Genomic DNA, 21,661 nt, shown 5'->3' with positions numbered 1-21,661 from the left:
TCTTTGTAACTTGTTTATATTAAAAAAAAACAGATGTTTGTATCTCCGTTCTCTGCCTATACATATTCTATTTAATGGCTACTTGTGATATGTTTTACAAATTGATTGTAATAAGGCTAAATTTTTCTTATAATATGAACTACCCTTTAGCCATTCTTTAACTGAAAAAAAATAAAGGATAATAAGGTGTAAAGAGTCCTTGTTTGGTATTTAAAGATGAATAAAAAAACTGAAACAGAATGGGTTACATTACATTCCAATTAACTAACACAGAAAAGACATAGATACAAAGACCATGCTTAGAATATTCAGAAAAACAATTAAAATTTGGGTTATAATGAAGCCATTTGTCAGGAATTGCTTGAAAAAATACATCATAAAATTGTGTTTGCATGAGAAATAATGAATCAATCATGCAATATACTTAACGTGCTTCTTTAAGAAAGAAGACCAAAGTCTTAACTGGTGAACGAAGATGCACTCTCATTAAGTATGGTAATACTTGCATCACTGTACAAAATGTACCGTACAGTAGTATGCAATAATGTAGTGGTTTATACATAAATGTTTGAATCTTAAATCTGAAACTTAAGAAATGAGCTACTATTGTTATGAACAATGTTCACTTTTTCATAGTATACACACTTTCAGTGTGTGAAAATTGTTTTATGTTAAAAGAAGAGGAAAAAAGTCTTTATAAGTATTACCTGTACTATAAGCTGGAGGTCCTATACAATAATTATTTACTACAAAAAGGCTGTATCAGAACTAGGAACATAACAGGACGCAATCTACCAGGTATCTGTAATAATGTTACTAACTATCAGCGATAAAAAGACAAGGATTAGACACAAACAGAAACTTAATCAAAACAACATAATAACATAATAAAAATACAAAAGCTTCATCCCTAAACTTAAAACCTTAATCTGGGTTATTTCTAATCTCCCTAAGAACTTAATTAGTATGGCAACTACTATCTATTATGATACAATTAAGTGTGGATTTTAAAATAATTACCTGGTAAGTGTGGATTTTAAAATATCTCTTATCATAAATAAATCATTAAATGATATTTCATGTAAAAAAAATTGATTTTATGGTTTCAAAATAGTCGCATGTCCATTAATCAAATTTTGTTTTTTACGTGATCAACTACCATGAATACAAAAACCTGGACACATTATGTTTAACAATTCACAGAAATACATACATTTTTGGTAAGCCGATATCTTGATCAACAACATGGTACAATGTTCTGACTATAAACCAGTGATCATGGACACCATCGGAAGAACTCAATTTTACCCTGACAAACATAACAACAGCATCACACAACATATATAGTTCCCAAGACAAACTTTGTTTCTTAATTTTACACAAGTACATATTTATATGTAAATACTTATCAAATACGGTGTTGTATTTCCCAAGATGTAATATCATTACATAACTAATTTCATCTTCCTTGTGTAACAACTAGTAGTTATATTAGCGTTCAGGAAAGTGAACTTTTTAAAAGACTGAATGAACAGGCAGGCAAATTCTAACAAAATAGTCCTGGGATTTGACTTATATGTGTGTTACATGTATTGGGTATTTATCTTGAGTTGATTGTGAGTTTTCATACTGATAGATTATATTGATGATTTGGAAATACACAGAATGTATAAATTCTACACAAAATGCCCAATACATGGTGATGTTGATATATATACATATCACAGTGGGATATTACAGTGACTAGACATTCTAAAAGATTTATATGATAAAAGACAACACATTAATTAAGCGATCAGCACTATTTTACAGGGATGAATCTTTCACAAACTAAGATTTCTGTTTTGGCATTAAAGGACATTGTGAATGAACAATCTACTATCAAGTTCGATCTGTATGCTAAGCTGCAGTTAATACAGGTTAATACAGGTCTGTGTTTTGAACATAAGTTGGATCTTTTAGTACACAGTCATGGGGATTATAAAAAAAATGAAGCTTTTGCTTAGCAAATGACATATGATGTCTCTTTTTATGACATTATTCTGTCTTTCCATGATACAGAGTTATCTGCTCTTTTTAGTAGGTGTTGATTGTTATATCTTTTGTTGATGTGAAAAAATGACATGACTCTGTGATTGGCCAAATAAAAACTAAAGACAGTTTTACACTTGAAATTATTTCTTGCTCCTGGGGCTTGTCATCAAGGAAAACTGGTTCACATTCTCTTACAGACTTCCAATTATTAAGAAAAGCTGCATTAGATCACTTCACCACAACAAAAGTCGGGGTTGACAAAATATTTTCAAAAATTTAAGAAGCACTATCTAAATGACAAGTATATTTACTTACAAATTGATTTTGACAGAACTTAAAACTGTTTGAACAGGAAAACTACATAATAAATGTCATCAATGATATATGATGTATGTCATGGAATAAAGACAGGAAAAACTGAGTTTGACAAGACTCTTTTTTGCCAATACTCTGACATAACAAAAATGATACACTTGTTATAAAGTGAATGTTTGCTTGTATTACAATAACATTTCTACTTTCTGACGGTGATGGTAATTCCACAGGAAATTGTGTTTCCTGTTTTCATACCTTTTTAATCATAATGATTATTATAAGTGTATTAAATGCTTTCTCAAAATTTTGGTTGAATGGTGATATGATTTGTGAGTCACACTGATGAATCAAACAAGTTTAGAACAAACCCTCATTATGTAATTAAGACAGAGCTTCATAATATATCTTTTATACACATAAATAATTCAATATTTTCTGTCTTCTCAGAATAACACCTATGCAAACAATTCTATACATTTACACCAAATCAATTTACTGAAGCAGTCGATTTTGTTTTGATCTTTCATGCCAATAAGTTTTACCTTTTGGCTTTACTATGATAATCTGAATAAAAGTAAATGCAGGTGTAGGATTAAAATATATATGTAAAATGCATGTACTAGTCTCTTCAGGTAACATCCTCAGTTTAAAATTAAAACAAACAAATTGGGAAAATACAAACAATTTATACAAAATTTCTAGTGAAGTATCATTTATACTAGGTTACTTGTTCTAAGATTATTAGATCAAGGAGTTATCATGTCAATGAATTTGGAGAATTTCAATTTCTTTTTCATTCTTTTCATGTCTTGAAAATCGCTTTTGAAGTATTGATTTTTTTTTTTTAGGAAATAGAACACAACTTCTCAACATGGACGCCAATGGAAACATAACATTTTAGTCTTGATTTTCCTCCTTCACAACAGTGAGACAATACTTATCATACTGATTTGTGGGACCAGGTCATTTCTTTGTGGGACCAGGTCATTTCACACAGAACTTCATGTAATGTTAGAATTCTATTATCATTTATAATTGATGTTCAGTTTATCAGGCATCAAGACAGCTGCTTTTTATGATCTCAAATCAGAAATTTATCTTAATAAAATATTCCAGAGGTCTGAGAAACTGGAAAAAAATAACCTATTTGGCCTCACACAAGACTACTGAATACACAGACAGCCAGACCTACATCTGAAAGCTTTATCTGATTCTGCCTACATGTGAAACCAGTGAACAAATGTAGTAAACAAGGACAAACAAAGGACGGATTACATAAAACAGCATAGGAATGTTTAAATGTCACAAAATAAATATGATTTCTCAATACTAGAATTACTGACTATTACAACAAATGACTTGTACAGCAAGAGGTAGGAACAGTAATCCCTATACCAAAACCATAGCACTGAAAATAACAAAACTAAAAATGCTTTTATCATTTAGGAAAACAAAAATTGCACAACCCTTTATATACAGACATGGCAGCACTACAGAATAATCTAAAATTAATTTCAAACAACAAAATACAATCAACATGCCATTTCAGGAAATTGAGAAGAAAATAAGTGCTAACATTTGAAAAATGACTCAAAAGGATATAAAAAGTTTAAACATTCCTTTCATTAAATATGAAAATTACAAAATGTCATGGAAGTATATCTTTTAAAATTTTCATGAAATGTGGAATAATTTCCTTTGGAGGTAGGTCAATTCCATATTTGAAATAAATTAAAAGACATTCTTACTCTTTTATTTGAACAAATAGTAAAATTCCCCTTTTCTCCTGCTTTGCTTCAATATAAATCAAATCATTGCAAGAAACCTGTCAATATAAGCATTGGCCAACCTGTGATGGATTCCTTAAACAAGTTTTTTTAATATGTACAAATAATTTCAATGCCAAATATCTGAATTTTACCAAGCAAGTTTCAAGCTGTAATGTAAACAAAAGATTGTGAAAGAAAGTGATTAAAAAAATAATCATCTGTTGTTATTAACAAGATACTCAAAGCTCTAGCCTTTTGGAATTATTTGTTCAAAACTGATCTCAGCAATCTCTAATGATAAAGATTTTGTCCTCTACACTACAGCTATTAATACATGTTTACATCTAATATATTGTTCGTTGTTTCTAAATCTAATTATTAGAAGTTGGAGAGAGAATAGCTATTACAGTAAATCTGAAACTCAATGTCATCTAAATCAAGGGGAGATGATACTTTAGTAATATCAATGACATTCTGTTAGACAAGATTCCATCACTAATAACAGCTTGGCTCGATACAAGGTGTCTTGTTACATCATTATGTCAACCATATAGCTCCATGGAGAACTTTATGAGACACTTTTCACCATTTTTATAAAACACAAAGTCTACGGCAGTAGCTACATACTAATCATTTACAGGATAAATTAACTCTGATTTATCCTTAACCTCTCCACTACTAGTGAAGTATGTATTTACTAACGAAACTGTATTTTTTTAACAAAGATTTTCGTCAGCATAAGTACATGTAAAATCATTACCTTGCAATAAAATAATTCTCTTTCTTAGCCAGAATACAAATCCATGGTAATTCTAAATCTACACTATCACAGTAAATAAATAAGTATATAAATATAGATATTTTTACTACAGTTACATTTTTATATTTTACAAAGCTTTATCCTATACAATGGTGTATTCTCAGTTATAAAATACTTCACATCATAGCACATCAAAGCTATTAATGATGGGAAGTGTGTTCAAAACATTCACATCTCATGACTTCTTGTTGATTGAAATTTAAAATAAATTAGGTACCAGCTGTTTAATTTTTTTTAAAGTTTAAAACTAAAGATTTCATTTAATTGTGATAAAAAGTGACCATCTATTTATCTGGATTACTGGTATACGTATACATGGAATTTGAATCTAATCTAAGGCTTATTAACATTAGCTTTTATATGAAGTAATTCATAAAATTCAAAAGCTAGATAGAAAAATGTAGAGATGTACCTGTCTGAAATTAAAATCCCTTTGCCTTAAGTGGTTTTCTAAATCTACACAAAATAGGTTAAATTTTCAGATGTCAAAATTTTACACCCCCAACACAAGAGTAGTTTTCACTGGTTGGTTTTGAAGTCTAAATTGTATCCAAAGCTCTCATTGGTTTGTAGCTGGAGTATTGAGACACAGTGAGAAGCGCCAGGTCTTAGCTCCCCCTTGTACTCGCAGTGCTAGCCAGTCATCAATGTTTTGAACATAGCGGATGTCAGACTCGTCTGATGGATTATCAATATCAACTTCACTGTCTGGAGAGCGATCCGAGTTCTTATTATCTCTAGGAACTGCTTCCATATCACCACAACCTGTGAAGTAATACTACATAATTAAGTCCTATGAATTTTTTACAATTTCAACAAGAAACTTGTTTAAAATCTACAAAAGCAGTTTGAAAATATACAATTATATTCCCAAAATTTAACATAAATATATCTACAAGTTTATTCCTTGATTTCAGAGAATATGTAAAAGAAGCCTTTCAGCAGATTGTTATAGTAACTCAAGTAAAATGAAATACTGCAAATAATATCAAATACAAAGTTGTACAAGACTAGCAAATATTAGAGTAAAGGCAGATCAGAGAAGCACTGTATGTCTGATAGTACAAATTGTTTATAGATTACCAAGCAGAACCCACAATAGTCACCTTACATTTTGAAATATGAATGATAAGGCAATACACATGTATGTCCTAATCAATTTATACTATTCATCATAAATTCTGAATAAACATTAACAGAAGAGAAGTTGTAGACTGAAAAACTACAATTTCACACTTATTCCCATTTAACAGGAATATCAACATTACAATCATCATGTATTGAATATAACAAAAATGTTGAAATAAAACAAGTCACTTACTGAGGTCTTCGGAAGAGCAGGGTTCACGAAAGAGCCTTCCCCCACTTTTGCGGTAAGGCTGTTTCTTCAGCACCATAACTGCACCATTCAGATAGCGGAACACACTAAGATCCAGAATGCTCTGACGCACATCTGAGTTAGTGATGTATTCACTCAGCCATCTTTTGATAAAATGCAAGTCAATTCCAAGTTGGCAGGCACCAATGTAACTGGAAACATAAATTAACATGTGAATTTGCAACAGTAACTTAATGTACTAAAACTTTGATTTTTGCTCCAGCTAATAGCGTTTTATCAACACAAAACAAACTACTTGTAATTTCCTTAGTTAAGTAAATACCATGCAGTTGTTTATTTTGATGGGTCTAGAATTTTGTGATCAGCTTTTACATGTTGACAGGTATTAAAATTTGCACAAATCTATAAACTGGTGTCAATGTATACAGGCGAAACAGATTTCCGTTGGCCATACAAATGTTCCCTGGGTATCTAACTTCACACTATCTTTATTGACTGTGAAAATATATTGAAACCCCACATGAATATCACCAACTGTACAGTAAGTTTTACTGCACACCACAATTACTGCATCTAAGGAAAAGGAAATGACAGGATGCAAAACACCCAGTTCCAGTATATATTTCATGTAGTGTTCTCTGACTTTCATTATAGACTGGAATAAATTTGACCTGTAGTCATACATAAGTGGACTGACTAAACAGAAAGATTTACAGAAATCTTGTCTTACTCGCTCATCTTTTAGATTTATTTTTCAGGCCATCGTTGTCAACACAACCAGCTTACCTAAATTTGATTTTTTCTTTGAGGATGAAGTTTTTCCATGATTCACACAATGAGGTAGTTGCCATGGAGATAGCACTTAGCTGGGCAGTCTGTCTAAGTTTACTCACTCCCTCTATCACAGGCTCCAAAATAGCCTCTAAAGCATGTTCTATGTACAAACTGTGTTCTGTTGGAAGCTCTGAAACATAACAACAAAGTATACATTTATCTAAAGGACTTCACTATACATAAAATGAAAAAAACATAAATCTATAAACACAGAAACATAATAAATAAAATCCCATTGCAGTAGAATACAGTATAAATATAAAGGTGGCGTAGTGGATATCCAGCATGTTTTGCTAAGATCAAGGTGAGCAAGACTGATTAACATCAATTGCTATGATTTGCTTCACAATTGTTGTTTCGAGTTTTGAACTATATCTGAATCCTTTGATAATCAAGCCACCATCATTCCCAGCAGTGATTTTTGAGGAAACATTAACCTGATTTCTTATTGAAATATTACAAAATAGAACAACCATATCAGTGGTGTTTGCGCTGAATAATCAGAAACACAGGCTGTTTAATGCATGTAAAAGTCCAGTACTAGAGTGAATGTGTCAGTTACAGCAAAACACTTTACTCTTATTGGCTTATTTGGCTTGCCTCACATACATTGTACAGTGAGGAAGCTTCAAGCTGCTGCTGGGAGACTTTGTATGAAAACGCCCCCGACTGTTCACAGGATGACAAACAAATAAATGATTTCTGAGGACACAGATGACCTAAACCATGCAGCTGTTATATACCTAGTGGTAATATCAAGTACATTTTCTCACCAATGTAGATGAGAGAAATCTCAATCTAAGGTTAAGATTTCCTGACATAAAAATGAAATATCAAAAAAACCATTAACCTGGTGCTGCTTTCTTTTTCCACACTTTTCCAACAGGCATGGATTTCTTAAAGTACTCATCTGCCATTTTCTCACAGTTTTCACAGAAGATCTTCATGGAAGATCCGGATAGTGTCTGTAAATACAAATGAATGGCATGACAAAAAAGGCAACAGTATGACAGAAAAATGTGATGGCCAAGCCCAAGGTCTGGTTAACTGGCTGTGATAAGCATGTATTAATTGACTCTCTTTGTTATAAATCAACATCCCTTTAAACATGTTATGAAAAAGATCTATGATATATGTATTGAAGTTTTAATTAAGCTGTCTAAAAATCTATAATTCTATATTACACTGACAGCTGGTCACAGGATATGTCAATATTTTATGTTTTATACCTAAACATATAATACATTTTAGAATAATGTATAATGGAGATCTATATCACCTGTAACTGTGAATCAGCTGATGACATTTGTTGAGTTATCTCCTCTAGGTAAACAATCATCTCTTGTTCGGCTTGTGATGGTTTACTGATAGATTTTCCACTGAAGATCCTAGATTGATACAATGCTTTTTTGGTCTCATCAGCCAAAATCTGTAAAACAATGTTTTTATTATATTTGGTGATTTCTTTCATTTGTTTTTTTTACCATGATAAAGACTTTTGATCTTGAACATAATTTTTAGTCCTCTGCTCACTCTTTTAACACAATTTGGAAATTTCCTTTTAAATTCCACCCGGACTTGAGAAAATTTAATGTATCTTTATGAGGCTTGCACTGAAAATTATGGCAAGCTTAGCTGATACTGTATACATGTCATGGTATTAATTACTCCTCAAGTTTTATTACAATTATACATTGCAAAACTCATTCATAATATATATACGCCTTATATATAATGCCATCAGAAAATAAAACACTAAGTGCTGAAGAGAGCGTACCTTGAGGTCTGTCTGTGTGATAAGAAGGAAGTTACCAACAGCCCAAGATGATAGGAATGCCTGGGACTTGTGAACACACCAATTGTGTGCCACCTGACAGTTTGTCAACAGGCGACAAATGATGCTGGTTGTATGGTACAGATCTAAATCCTGCTTTGGCACCAGCACTGTGGCATCTGTAACAGTAAAGATTGACCATATCACACAAATAATTTTACAGAACCCTCATATCTCAAAGAAGAGAGAATATACTGCTATTATAGCAGAGGTATATGATAAGTACTAATATATGTATCTCAAAAATCTTAACAGCATACTAGAAAATTCTTCAACACAGAAAGTAAAAGTCCAACAGAAAGTCAATCAGGTGTAAAATGTTGGTGTGACACAGCCTTACTACATATCATGTCCTAATTAATATATACTTTTGATGATGATGTCATTCATGCAGTTGTAAATGATGCCATGTAGTTTATGTGATAGCATATGTCAGATATAATGACAAAGAAAATACTTGTCACCTATGAAAAACTGTCTTGATCTTGGTGAATATCAAATTATAATTTACTAAAAATGCAGTTAATAAATGTGAAAATTATCAATCTTGTCTTCTATTGTCATACAGAGAATAATGATGATTCTACCTTTGCCAGTTTCTGACAAGTCCTTGAGGTCCTCCTGTAATATGCTGAAAAGCGGTTGGTAGGTGTCGCGCAGTAACATGCCTGTCCGTGTGCTGTAATCTCCTCCCACTAAGGGACAGGGATAACATTTGTCATTCAGACGTGATGCAAGCACCTCGCACATATCTGTTTAGAAATGAAAAGATGCATCACTGGTCAACTACAGGGTGGTAATATGCATATTTCTACCAAAACATGTATATGTACAATATTTTCATGTCAGTTTTCACAAGATCGCTTCGAGAATAACAAACTTTTATGACATTGAAATCTTGCACGACATCTTGCATATGCTGGATTATGCCACCAGTTACAAATTTACTTACTGGTATCCCAAGATGCCATGGCAGACATAGTGTGGAACTTGCGAGCAAGACCTAGCATTGGGGAGACAGATGTCACTGGGAACATATCTGAAATATGCAAAATAGTCATTATGTATTGTTAGTATATATGAATATATATGATACTTTGATACTTTTGATTAGTATAAGTTGAAATAACTTGTTTCGCAACTGTTGTAAAATAAATAAGGTTTAGAGTTTTATACTTTAGTCAATTAACATTTCTAAATCATTTTCCACTCTTTGATGAGTTGGATATCATATTGCAATGTAAATTATAGGAAAAAAGAGACAGCTCCCATAACAGAGCAGACATAACAATCTGGTGCTTTTGCGTAATATCTATATAAAACTTTTAATAGAAGTAATAAAATTTTGAAATTTAATCTTTACTATACCTTTCAAACAAACATGTTCGATCATGTTTCTGATGACTGCAATGAGAGTTGCATTACAAAATACAACACTTCCTAGTCCTCCAAACTCTGGCCTCTTTCTTGAACACCAAGCTGGTTCATGAAACCTCTGTTCTAAAGCCTTCCCAAAGCACTTCCATAAAGTGTCCATGTAGCGATTAACCAGTTGTGTTCGGATTGAACCATCATCAGAATCACCCCAAGAAACAGTCTTTCGTTTGGAGTCTGAACGAGAAAGAACTGGAGTTTCCTGGCCAACTGGAGGCTTCTGAAGACTGACACTTTTGCTGACATTTTGAGATCTGCTGCTCTTGTGTTTTGATTTTGAATGGCTTTCATTTTTCCTGAGGAGATGGGTTGAGCTGCACACAATGAAGAGAAAAGTGTTTGCAAAGTGCTGCTCTTGTGAAGCAAAATCTGTCAGGGGAGCTGGTTTTTGACTGAGATCAGGAGCTCGGATAGGCCCTACTCTCAATACTGCACCACTTATGCTAGTCAGACTGCCGCTAGCCGTGTGATAGTCGGATGTATCTTGACCATGTGCCATACTATGATTTTGACTATGGACTTCGTCATTCCAAACATAGGCAGGTATTTTACCAGCATTGAGAATTTTCATGAACTCGTCATTACTGGTGAAGAACCTGTGAGTAGCCATTGCAGCATATTTTGATCTTTCACTGGCTATGATATTCAAGATCTTTGAAAATGGTATAGCTTTAGCACTGTTGGCCAGGAAACCTGGGAAGTTTGATAAACTAGGATCTGACTTTGAACTTCTGTAGCACCAATCGGACTGAAGGCTGTTGATAATGACACAAGGCTTGTACCTAGCTTTTGGAAGGCTGTTAAGAATGTTGTTAAAATCCTCAAGACCGCGAGTGATATTCCACAGAACTTCCTGTGATAAACCAGCAAGATTGCTGTGGGAGAAAACTTGAAAGCCAATCATGATGAGCTTCTCCATCCAATATATAGCACTATTGTACAATGCAAATAAAGACTTACGCACATGCTCAACATCAATATACAATCTACCAATCATTGGTTGCAGCCATTTACTGGTGTGTATGCGCTGTTTGATACTATTCCAGTGGCCAATGTGTGTTCGCAGGTCTTCACAGAGAGCATTTAGACAATACAACTTTGTCATTGGAGATTCATTAACACATTGATGAGTAATGGCATAAAATGTTCGATACTCATTCTGTACCAAGGTTTCTAGGTCTTGTACAAAAGCAGAAACAGACTTTATTCGAAACATACAATCTCTGAGGAATTCCAAACGTGCCCTCTCTTCCATGACTTTTCGCAAAGCTTCATACTGCTTTCCTAGGCCAAGTACATGCCTGCAGTGCATAAAACTAATGCTATTATGATCAGGACTACGTTTGCAAACATGGTATCCAGGATTCTTTATCTGAAAAGGTTTGCGTAGCAATTTCAAAGTTTCTTCTGCATCTGGCACCTCAAAAGTTGTCTCAATGACATTGGATGGAGTTGACTGTTGAGTAAAGTAACTTCTGTATGGTCTCTTTGAAGTTTGGGTTTCCTCAAGGTCCTGGTTGTCATTGTCTACCACATCTGCACTTGTGTCTGAGCTTGGAATCTCGACATTTCCAGATGCCATATACTCAGAAGTGGCCAAATTTGCCTGTTCATAGCCAAGATAGGCAGCCATATCACGCGCATCCATCCCTGTCTTTTAATTCTGAAAGGAAAAGCAAATTTCTCTAAAATCATTTGTAAAATGTGCAAAGTTTAATCTTTCTTGTTAAACTATATGTTGCCTATATGTTGCTCAAAATAAGTTGGGATTTTTTCATCATTTTAAATAGGAATTATTAATCAAATGCACATAACTAATCATTGCTTCTAATCTGTTTTATTTGTAAGCAAACAGCAGAATATTCCATCATTACTGAACAGGAATCCAACACATGTTTATGGCATGGTATATTTCTATGACTCTACAGACCCTCTACATGCAGCCAAAGAAGCATGTATCATTGCCATAAAATGGTGTCAATTGAATGACTGGGCCTTATTTTACACTGTGGACATGTAACAATGACAACTATTGATATAAACATCAAGTCTCCTTAGTTTTGGTTGTTAGAATGGCATCAATGCTGCCAATTGCAACACTGTGCTGCCAATTCTATTGTTGTAATAATATGATGCACATATATATATGTAGCCTAAATGGTGCTGCCTATCTATATTTTATCGTTTTATCTTTATTATTGATGCGACCACGACAAATATAAAATCGTGGATAGTCATAACTCTTCGGGTTAATGAAGAATTTAAACCAATTTCTGAACCATCTCCTGGTAATTTACGGCATGTCTGCACATTTTGATACTATCGACTTGTCTTTATCTTGTAAATGCTTAAAAAAAAACAACATCTTCCAACATGAATAGATAAATTCTTACCACCATGTAGGAAAATGAAAACGATCCTATAGAAACTGTTCACAAATAATAAAAATGCTCACTATTTATTTTTGGTTTGAACTTCAATATGCTTGGTTCGTGGGATAAACCCGAAAACACATTCCTGCTGTCTAGGTGACAAGATAATTTTTCATAATGATATTCATGCTATGATCACTTCATCTCATGTTTACTACATATTAACATTATTTTTGACACGAAAACCATCATATAAGTATCGATAGAACCTTTTTAATAGTAATCATATACAATGTTTACCTTTTCTACCCGAAATGACTCATCTTTCGGTCAAATTTGGGACACCTGCTGGACTAAATTATTACAGGTAACTGTATACATCGCCGCCATGTTTCCAAAACACATTGGTCACGTGACCAACTTTTATAAACTAATAACACAGAAACCGCAACACTGACCCGACTTCCGGAAAACCAAAAAAACAATACATTCGTGATTTTATACAAAACTCTCTTTCGAAATGGAGATTAAAAAACATTCAAAAGTGAATTAGAAGTACACATTCTAAACGATTAATATGGATGATATCATATCAAAGACTTAAAAAAAAATTCCGTTTACAATATCATAAATAAAATTTTATAGTAAGAATTTATACTCACAGTGTCGATACTCTACTTTTTATTAAAAGGAAAGACGTGAACCCTTGGTATAGTATATAAATTTTCATAAGTCTGACACTGATACAATATTTATTGCATAACAAAATTTAGTATCTACTGAATGAGAAGTATTTCGATAAATGTGCCGCTTTTTAAAGTCACAGTTCGTATTAACAATTGGTAAATTCAGTTGATAGGAAGCAACGAAATGAGAAAATTATAGTGTTATAGAAAAAATTAATTCACTCATAAAGGAACTAAATTCTATGACCAGAATGAATTATACTGACTTGCTGTTGATATAATACTTAAAAGTTACTGACCGAATTATTTTCGAAAACTTACGTCAGCCATTATTCACCAGTAACTCATAACTGCTGTGATAAAATATCTCGATTTGTTGAAAATGTTGAAATATTATTATTTCATTATGAAGAAGGAGGGGGAACTTGTGATGATGATTCTTCCATCATCCATCGCTATTTTTTACATATCAAGGAGTTACCTCCCATACTATGGATAACAGCATGGAGAAGGTTCCACTTCTTTCCGTTATTTCTTAAAATTAGTTTACCAACCTACGAGTTCACTGGTGCAGGTCGATCCGTACCCAACCCAAATGAGAGCTCGATCCACAACAAGACCTTAATGAATGGAATGTTCTAATCCAGAAAGCGGATGGCTTATTTTATTACTTATCTTTGTCCATTTAGTTTACTTTTTAAACAATCTTTAGAATATCACTATATCAATTCGAAATTAGCATAACTGATTTTTATCCTAACCGAAATGAATGTTTTCCAGTAAATCAATTTTAGCTCTAAATTCGTGACTAATAAAAAAGTTCTTAATCTCATAACAGGACAGAAAGGTATAGATAAGGGAGCATATATTTTTACATTCTGATTTCTTTCATTCATTGAAATTCGAGGACGATTACCTTACTGGATGTGAAGTATCATAATAATAACAACCACAATACATTGCTTAGACAGAGATATCTTCTCTTCAGCTCGATCGGTTGAACATCCAGGGTTCGAATCAATGCGGAGGCATTAAAATAAATAATGATCCCTATTTGAGCAATTGGATTGGAAATCATATGAATATTATTTTTAAGGATACAAAAATTCGATTCTGGGAACATCAATTTTCAATAATTGGCGCCAATTAATTTTGTGATATCATATCTTTAACTAACAGGGGGTTCCGTCTATCTCCATCTAATGTATGACAAGGAATTATCTCAACCCGGACAGGACAGACGTATCCAGGCTTTAGCGGAGTTAAAATTCCTTTTAATACCCTTGAAAAAAAAAAAACCAAACGGGGTATTCTCCCGTCAAGTTGACGCTACAACAACAATTCGTTGACGTTCGTCAACAATTTCACATAATCATGTCAACAATGCCAAGCATGGTGATAGCAACATTACGTGTAATGCCTAATGATGACATTATGTCAATTGTTGCTGTTACGTCACTGCATTGTTCTGACATGGTTCCTACCCTTAAAAGGTATAAAAAAATCATCTTACTGAAAGAAAGGACACCTATTCTGGGTCTGGTAAGGGGAGGGTGGCTCATATAAGAATATATTCCATATCTAATTATAATTCTCATGTACCTTTACACGTCATACGTGTTTCTGTTTTCTTTTCCTGACCATCATGATCTAATAATGATGAATCCCATACATTACAATATGAAATAATGAAAATGTAAATCTCTCCATATTTATCAAGGCACTTAACATTGTGTTTGATTGGTAGTGACTAAGAAGTGAAATCATTGAGGAAATGAAACAAAAATCGTTTAACTATAAGCTTTCTAACTGTTTCGTTACGTATATCCGGTAGTAGTGTGACTTCCGGTCGGATGGGTACGGGTACACTTAGGGCTATAGCTCACAGACCACTCTACTGATTAGGAAGTGAGAGAGAAAGATGTGAGTCACTTAAAGGATGGATAGTCTGTTTACATGGTCGAAGTTTCTTGTTCTGGGGATTTTACTGCAATTATCAACCTTCCATAATGTGAATGGTACGTATATGTATTAAGATTATGTGAATTAACATTCTACTCCCTCAACCTTCCCCATATTTTCGTCTGCTTCAAGATCGTTCTTTGATGTTTGATTCAGTGGCTGCGAACGTCAAAAACCGGGGGGATATATTTTTTATGGAGATAGTGATTGACGTGTTTTACTGAAAATGTCCATTTATTGTGTGTTGTGTTTAAATATTGCTTGATAATATCGGGAAAATTGTAAACTGTTCAAACACAACTTGGACAAACCTATACTACAGTGGGTGTTAGCAGTATGCCCAGCCGATGATGGGATGAAAATTTAATTGTGTGCAAAGAACAATGCTATTTTGTTTGAGTAATGACTGTGCCAACTCACACTGGTTGATATATTATATAATTCGCCCGGAAATGAATTAAAACCTCAGACCTAAAGCTTTTGACAGGCGGGGAAATTTAGCTTGACATTTAATTTTCAGCCGACAACAATACAATATTTAAGACAAGAAATATAAAAACTGCATGTTCACATTCTATATTCAGACCAATTCAGTATCTGTATGAAATGTCGTTAAACTTGCATCCAAAATATATGACTGTTGAAATTGATTGATGATCATCCATGCCAAGATTTGGAAGGATGAAGTCGTACTATTGCTCATGGTGTCCATTATCATGGTAGAGCAGCTGGTAAGCCATCTGTCAAACCCGAGTGTCGGGAATGGCTTGGTCAAGATCTCGCTGAAGATTAGTGTAATAGCTGTATAACTTGTCTGACCTATTTTATCAGATCAGTTGCTTTGTTATTGTTTGACTGAACATGCAAGTGATCAAAAATATTTCAACACATTTGCTGGTTTGTAAATTTTTTGTACAGTGAATTAAGGAGGAACAGGGAGATTAAGCCCTATCCTCATGTCAGTTTCAAGGCAAAGGCCTGTCAGATAGGGGGTTGGGGGTCTTAGGGTTGAATGATGTTTTCTGATTTTAGTGATCACAATTTTTTTATTTAAAATTGCCTTGTACCAGCTGTACCGGCCCAAGCAACAGTCAATAATTGTGGTATATACCTGGTATTCTGTTTCTTTAACTTGTGCTCATGTATTGTACTGTATAGTACACATACTGTTTTAATACATTTAAATACATGTGTTTATACAAAAACTGTAGAAAGTGTTACATAATAATTGAATTGGATAGCCTGATGTACTCAGAAAACGTGGGTTTACTATTCAAAGGAAAATTGTGTCAATATACAGTGAAAAAGCATCTGTACATGTCCATCTTTGTGCAGTGAAAATAAAAATTTCTATCCTGTAGCTAGTCCAAGTTGGATGTGAACAATAGTCAGAATTCCTTCTGAAACACAAAATACTAGCGACCTCTGCAAGGATCAGCATTCAAGGGATGTTTCATAGTTTACAACAGTGTAATAGTTCTAAATCATATATCAATTGAAAGAAAAAACATTTTTCTATTTACTTGCATATGTGTCAAAGCATATAAATGTTGTTAACCAAGTATTTCCACTCATTTTCCTCAACAACTTTACTTTCCAGCATATTTACAATGGCTACCACTATGCAGAATTTCTCTAGACCTACCAAAAAGTAAATTCTTGCAAGATTGACAGGAATAGTAGATTTACAATGAGAGGAATTCTGACTTTCCTCCATGTCCAAGACAAAAATAAAATATACAAATAACAAATATATGGTCAAAATCTTTGGACTACCCATAGACCCTTTGCAGGTTTGAGTGCTGACAATCATTATAACTTTTTGTAACTACAATTCTATATGTACACCTAATTTGATTTTGATGACTGAAGAACTTTCACACTTGAATGATATGGAGGGTATTCACATACTTACTGTAGAAGTTCATTTTGAGAAATTGAGCTGTGGCCAATTTATATGTGAAACTGATTTCTCAAAGATAACAATAACAAGAAAGTGTATGTAAATATAAATCATTTGGTATTTATAACTCTTCAAAAGTTTACAATTTAAATTTTGGAATTTTGGATTTTGCTATTTATACAGTGTAATATGCTGCAATTGATTGTTTTGTAAAAAAAAACTGACCAACCACTCTAACCTTTGCATTTTTCATTTGATGTTGTGAGTTATAAAAGCAGGAGGAGGGGATAGGGAGGAGTGAATTTCTCAATTTCTCAAAAATATCTGGAAAATATCTAGAGAATTTTATGATCACAAATATACTTTATTTTAGTGCTATAGCATAACATCAATCTAGAACACATAAAAGCACATGTATGAAATCACCAGGATATTGAACTGACAAATCTTACATGCTATGGCACCTGTAATGTACTTATCTCAAGTCATTAATAATCCTACCAACACAAGTTACTTGGCCAGGACAGGGACACCCAACCCCAATGTTCCAATCTGGGATCAGGGCTGTAGTAATTTATTATGAAACTTCAATACACTTTGTGTGGTTTTATCATGGTTTCAATAATGTTGGCTACATAAATGTATAATGAATTCAACGGTGCTATCAGTATCTTAATTTCTTAGTTAAGATAAATCATGTACATGATTATAAACTCTGTGTAGGGTAAGCCATAACGTGTGATTTCTTATTACATGACTACACATAACTCAAAACCTGCAATATATTGGGAAGTTTGATTTCAATACATCCATTCCTCATCATATTTCTCAGTTCATTAATGACAAATGTGTTGGTTTTATTCCTTAAAAAGCACTTGATATTAAAGAACAGTTTCTTCCATTTAACCTTTTAAGTGTACAATTTTCCAAGGAGAGATCAAGAGGGTATTGGTGTAAAATGGAAATTACTATTATTTCCAACCTGTTTTATTGCCATCAGATTTTAAGAGCATTTATGTAATGGTAAGTAAAGTCTCTGATAAGGCTTATACTTACATTGCTATCTGTGTAGAGTAGTATCATGTGGCAGACAGTGGAATAGAATTACTGATAATCAAGACGCATGAGGCAAGGATCAAAGTGAAACTTCAAATCAAATGAAATTTTAACTATCAAGTGGCTGAGTTTATTTTTTAAGTTTGGTTCGCTCATGTCCGTTACTCCACAAAATGATATACACAAATAGTACACAAAATATTTATCGGTAAACTCCAGTTTAAAGCCATCTTCACTTGCCATCTTTGAATTGATATATAATGGTATTAGTTGAGTGTGTTAAAGGAGGGGGTACCCATGTAACGTGTCCTTTGTTTGTTCTAATTGTAGCCAAGGTTTGGTATAGTTATCTCATGGTAAGGGATAACACTGGCTTTGGATTAGTTTGAAGGATCAATAGAGTATACAACATTAATTCTTTGGTGTACTTGTTTCCTTAGGGTTAAACAGTCTGTTTCAAGAATTGTAGACTTTAATCTCAATATATCACTGGACTAGACTTATAAATAACATTAACTTGTGTAGACAATAGATAATGTCCTCAAGAGGTCAGATGTCAGCTTTTATCACCAGACACAATGAATTTATTACTGACCAAATGACCCAAAGGCATATATTACTGGTATTTTATGATCATCATACCTTCACTTGGCTAAACAACCTATATACAAAACCGGGAAAATGCTGGTATGGAATGCAAGCTTTAGAATTCATGATTATTAAATAAACAAGTAAATTCTAATTATCTTTTATGCCAATTGAATATAAAAATCCTATGTATTTTCAATTGATATGTAATTTTGAACTCGATGACAGAATAATCATGGTCATGAGTTGATTGTTAAAGCCTGGTGTCCCAGGTTCAAAACCATCTGACAACAAGGTTTTCAAACAAAATTAAGAAGATAATGATCTGATTAATATTACACTTCTGTCATGTGTTGTGAATTGCTGAAATTCAACAACAATTTTATTTGTGAATGTTGACTTTTAATAAATTTGTAGAATTTATCAGTAAGAATTTCTTTTTCATACATAACAGATGTGAAATTTTACCAGCCTCTATTCAAGAACATCCATGAAGTGCATATATACACCTGCTATTATTTATGTATGATTATATTCCATGCTAATTAGATACTGATGTACCTCCGGCAGCCAATTCAAGTGTGCTGGTACATAGTCTTTACAGTCCTATAACTCAATACTTGTTAGTTTCTTTAATAGAATTACACTCAACATGATTGAACAGGTGGGTTCACAGGCTCATTAATGTCAGTGATGTACATACACATGTTTGCATTGGTTATTTCAATACCTGTCTTGTTTAATTACATACTCTATCATCAGTTGATAGGTATGTTTTTATTTGTGTCTGAAGTACATAAGATACAGATTAACACTCAATTCAATTGTCATTAGCCAGTTGCCCTTATTCCATCCATCTTTATCTTGTTGTAACCAGGTTACAGTATATATGATAATTGTATTATGTAAGATTGAGTGCTAACAAATTCAATCTATTTTCATATCTATTTCAACTGGTTTTAATGTGAAAACAGATATGTTATACAGAATATGATCTTTCTTTAGGCTGTTGCTATTTATATTTAGTTACATCTGCTTGTCCCCATTTGTTTCTACTGAAGGGCTTTATGTAGGTGTGCACTTGTTCTGCCTGATTCTGTACATCGTTCTGCGCATCAACTTGTCTTGGCATATTGTCATACACTTCTACTCCTTCAACTGCCAAATTTTGTATGATAAATATACCTACCTCTTTTAACAGATTGTTACGGGCTGTATGTTACAATCAGGTCTTATGCTTGTACCGAACTATATAAGGGATTAACACCCTTTGTCTACTGAATAGTTTTGTCTATATAGAGTTATTCATTTGTGTTCTTTAATGTACAAGTACCAGATCTTGTAGGGTTAGATGAGGCATGTGAATGAACCTGAAGATTGACATATTTACTTGCAGTATTTATTTTGAGGGATGAATTTTGATGAAAAATAATTCCTAATTACTAGTATTACATAATCATACATCTTTAAATTTAAGGATTATTGATGTAAGATATATAGAAGTATTGTAATTATCCCCTGCTTTCACCGAAAGGGGATATTAATTTGGGTTTGTCTGTCCATCCGTCTGTCTTTCTTTCCGTGTTCTAACTTCCCCAAATATCATCCAATTTGGATGAAAGTTGGTCAGCAGATGCATCTTGGGGTCATTAAGATTGAGTTTGACTATCAGTGTCATCTGTTAATAATTATGCATACTAATGATGTATCCTTTGATTTCATTGGTCGGTTCATTTCCGTGCTCTAACTTCCCTAAATATAATCCAATTTAGATGAAACTTGGTCAGCAGATGCATATTAGGGCACATAAGACTGAGTTCAGCAATCAGCATCATCTGTTAATATCTCTGCATACTAATTAGGTATCCTTTCATTTCATTGGTCGGTCAGTTTTTGTGCTCAAAGTTTCCTAAATATAATCTGATTTAGATGTAACTTGAAGTCCCACAAATATTATCCAGTACCCCATACTGATCATCATATTGTGTGGACAACTATACTGACTGATGACCTTGGATCTGCTTAGCACCATTATAGTTACTAGTATGCAAGTTTTCTTCAAATAGTTCACTTTATTGGTTAATATTTGATAAAACATCTTCTCTCTATAATCCTTTACATCTTTCTTTGGCTTTAAAGCAATACATCATAGCTTAAGAGAATATATCATTCTACATAGCGTTATGACATGTTTACTCCTAACCTATTTACTTTCAATATGTTTGGAAAGCGGGGGATATAAATTCCATGAATTTGCTTGTTGGAGTAATTCTAACCCTGGCCATGCAACTCCCATCACACAACCCAGATGGACAACAAAGTGTACATATTGCATAAAAACTTGCAATGATTACCTAATATTAAGGAAAAGTCTTTTATCTCTTTTTTGTTTTATTTAACATTGAAAACAAATTCTGGAGCCTCTGTCCCTAGACTTTTGAATGATGTATACACAATATGCATGCAATTGATAAAGCCTTTCCGGATGTTACTGATTTTGAAAGATCTTGTCTTCATTTTAAGTTAATAAACAAAATGTAAATACGAAACGTTGTATTGCCAGATCTATACAAGTGTATCAGATGTTTGCATAAATTATATGAACTATAACAGGAGAGAAAACCCATTTGACATTAAATCAACATATGTTTGTAACTAACTCACTTTATGACAACAAAACAGGATTGGTCACATTATAAAACCTGGTCCTGTAGT

General features: G+C 33.2%; 2 protein-coding genes across 2 annotated transcripts in view; one reads left to right on the top strand and one right to left on the bottom strand.

Annotated features, from left to right (window-relative positions):
* Window positions 1-21,661, top strand: part of LOC132546977 (nuclear pore complex protein Nup107-like) — a 168,064-nt gene that overhangs the window by 62,652 nt on the left and 83,751 nt on the right. The gene's annotated exons all lie outside the window — the stretch shown is intronic.
* LOC132547008 (uncharacterized) lies at window positions 5,498-12,027 on the bottom strand. Its single transcript, XM_060210740.1, has 9 exons — window positions 10,314-12,027; window positions 9,898-9,984; window positions 9,533-9,697; window positions 8,889-9,064; window positions 8,391-8,540; window positions 7,962-8,076; window positions 7,064-7,241; window positions 6,260-6,468; window positions 5,498-5,703 (listed from the first exon to the last, which is right to left on the bottom strand). Exons 1-9 carry the CDS (start codon window positions 12,025-12,027, stop codon window positions 5,498-5,500), a joined length of 3,000 nt encoding a protein of 999 aa, XP_060066723.1.

The sequence above is a fragment of the Ylistrum balloti genome, unplaced genomic scaffold (assembly GCF_031769215.1).
Source record: "Ylistrum balloti isolate Yb309-2 unplaced genomic scaffold, AGI_CSIRO_Ybal_v1 Utg369926, whole genome shotgun sequence".
NCBI classification, from domain to species: Eukaryota; Metazoa; Mollusca; class Bivalvia; order Pectinida; family Pectinidae; genus Ylistrum; species Ylistrum balloti.
This window is presented reverse-complemented; position numbering and strand designations above follow the sequence as displayed.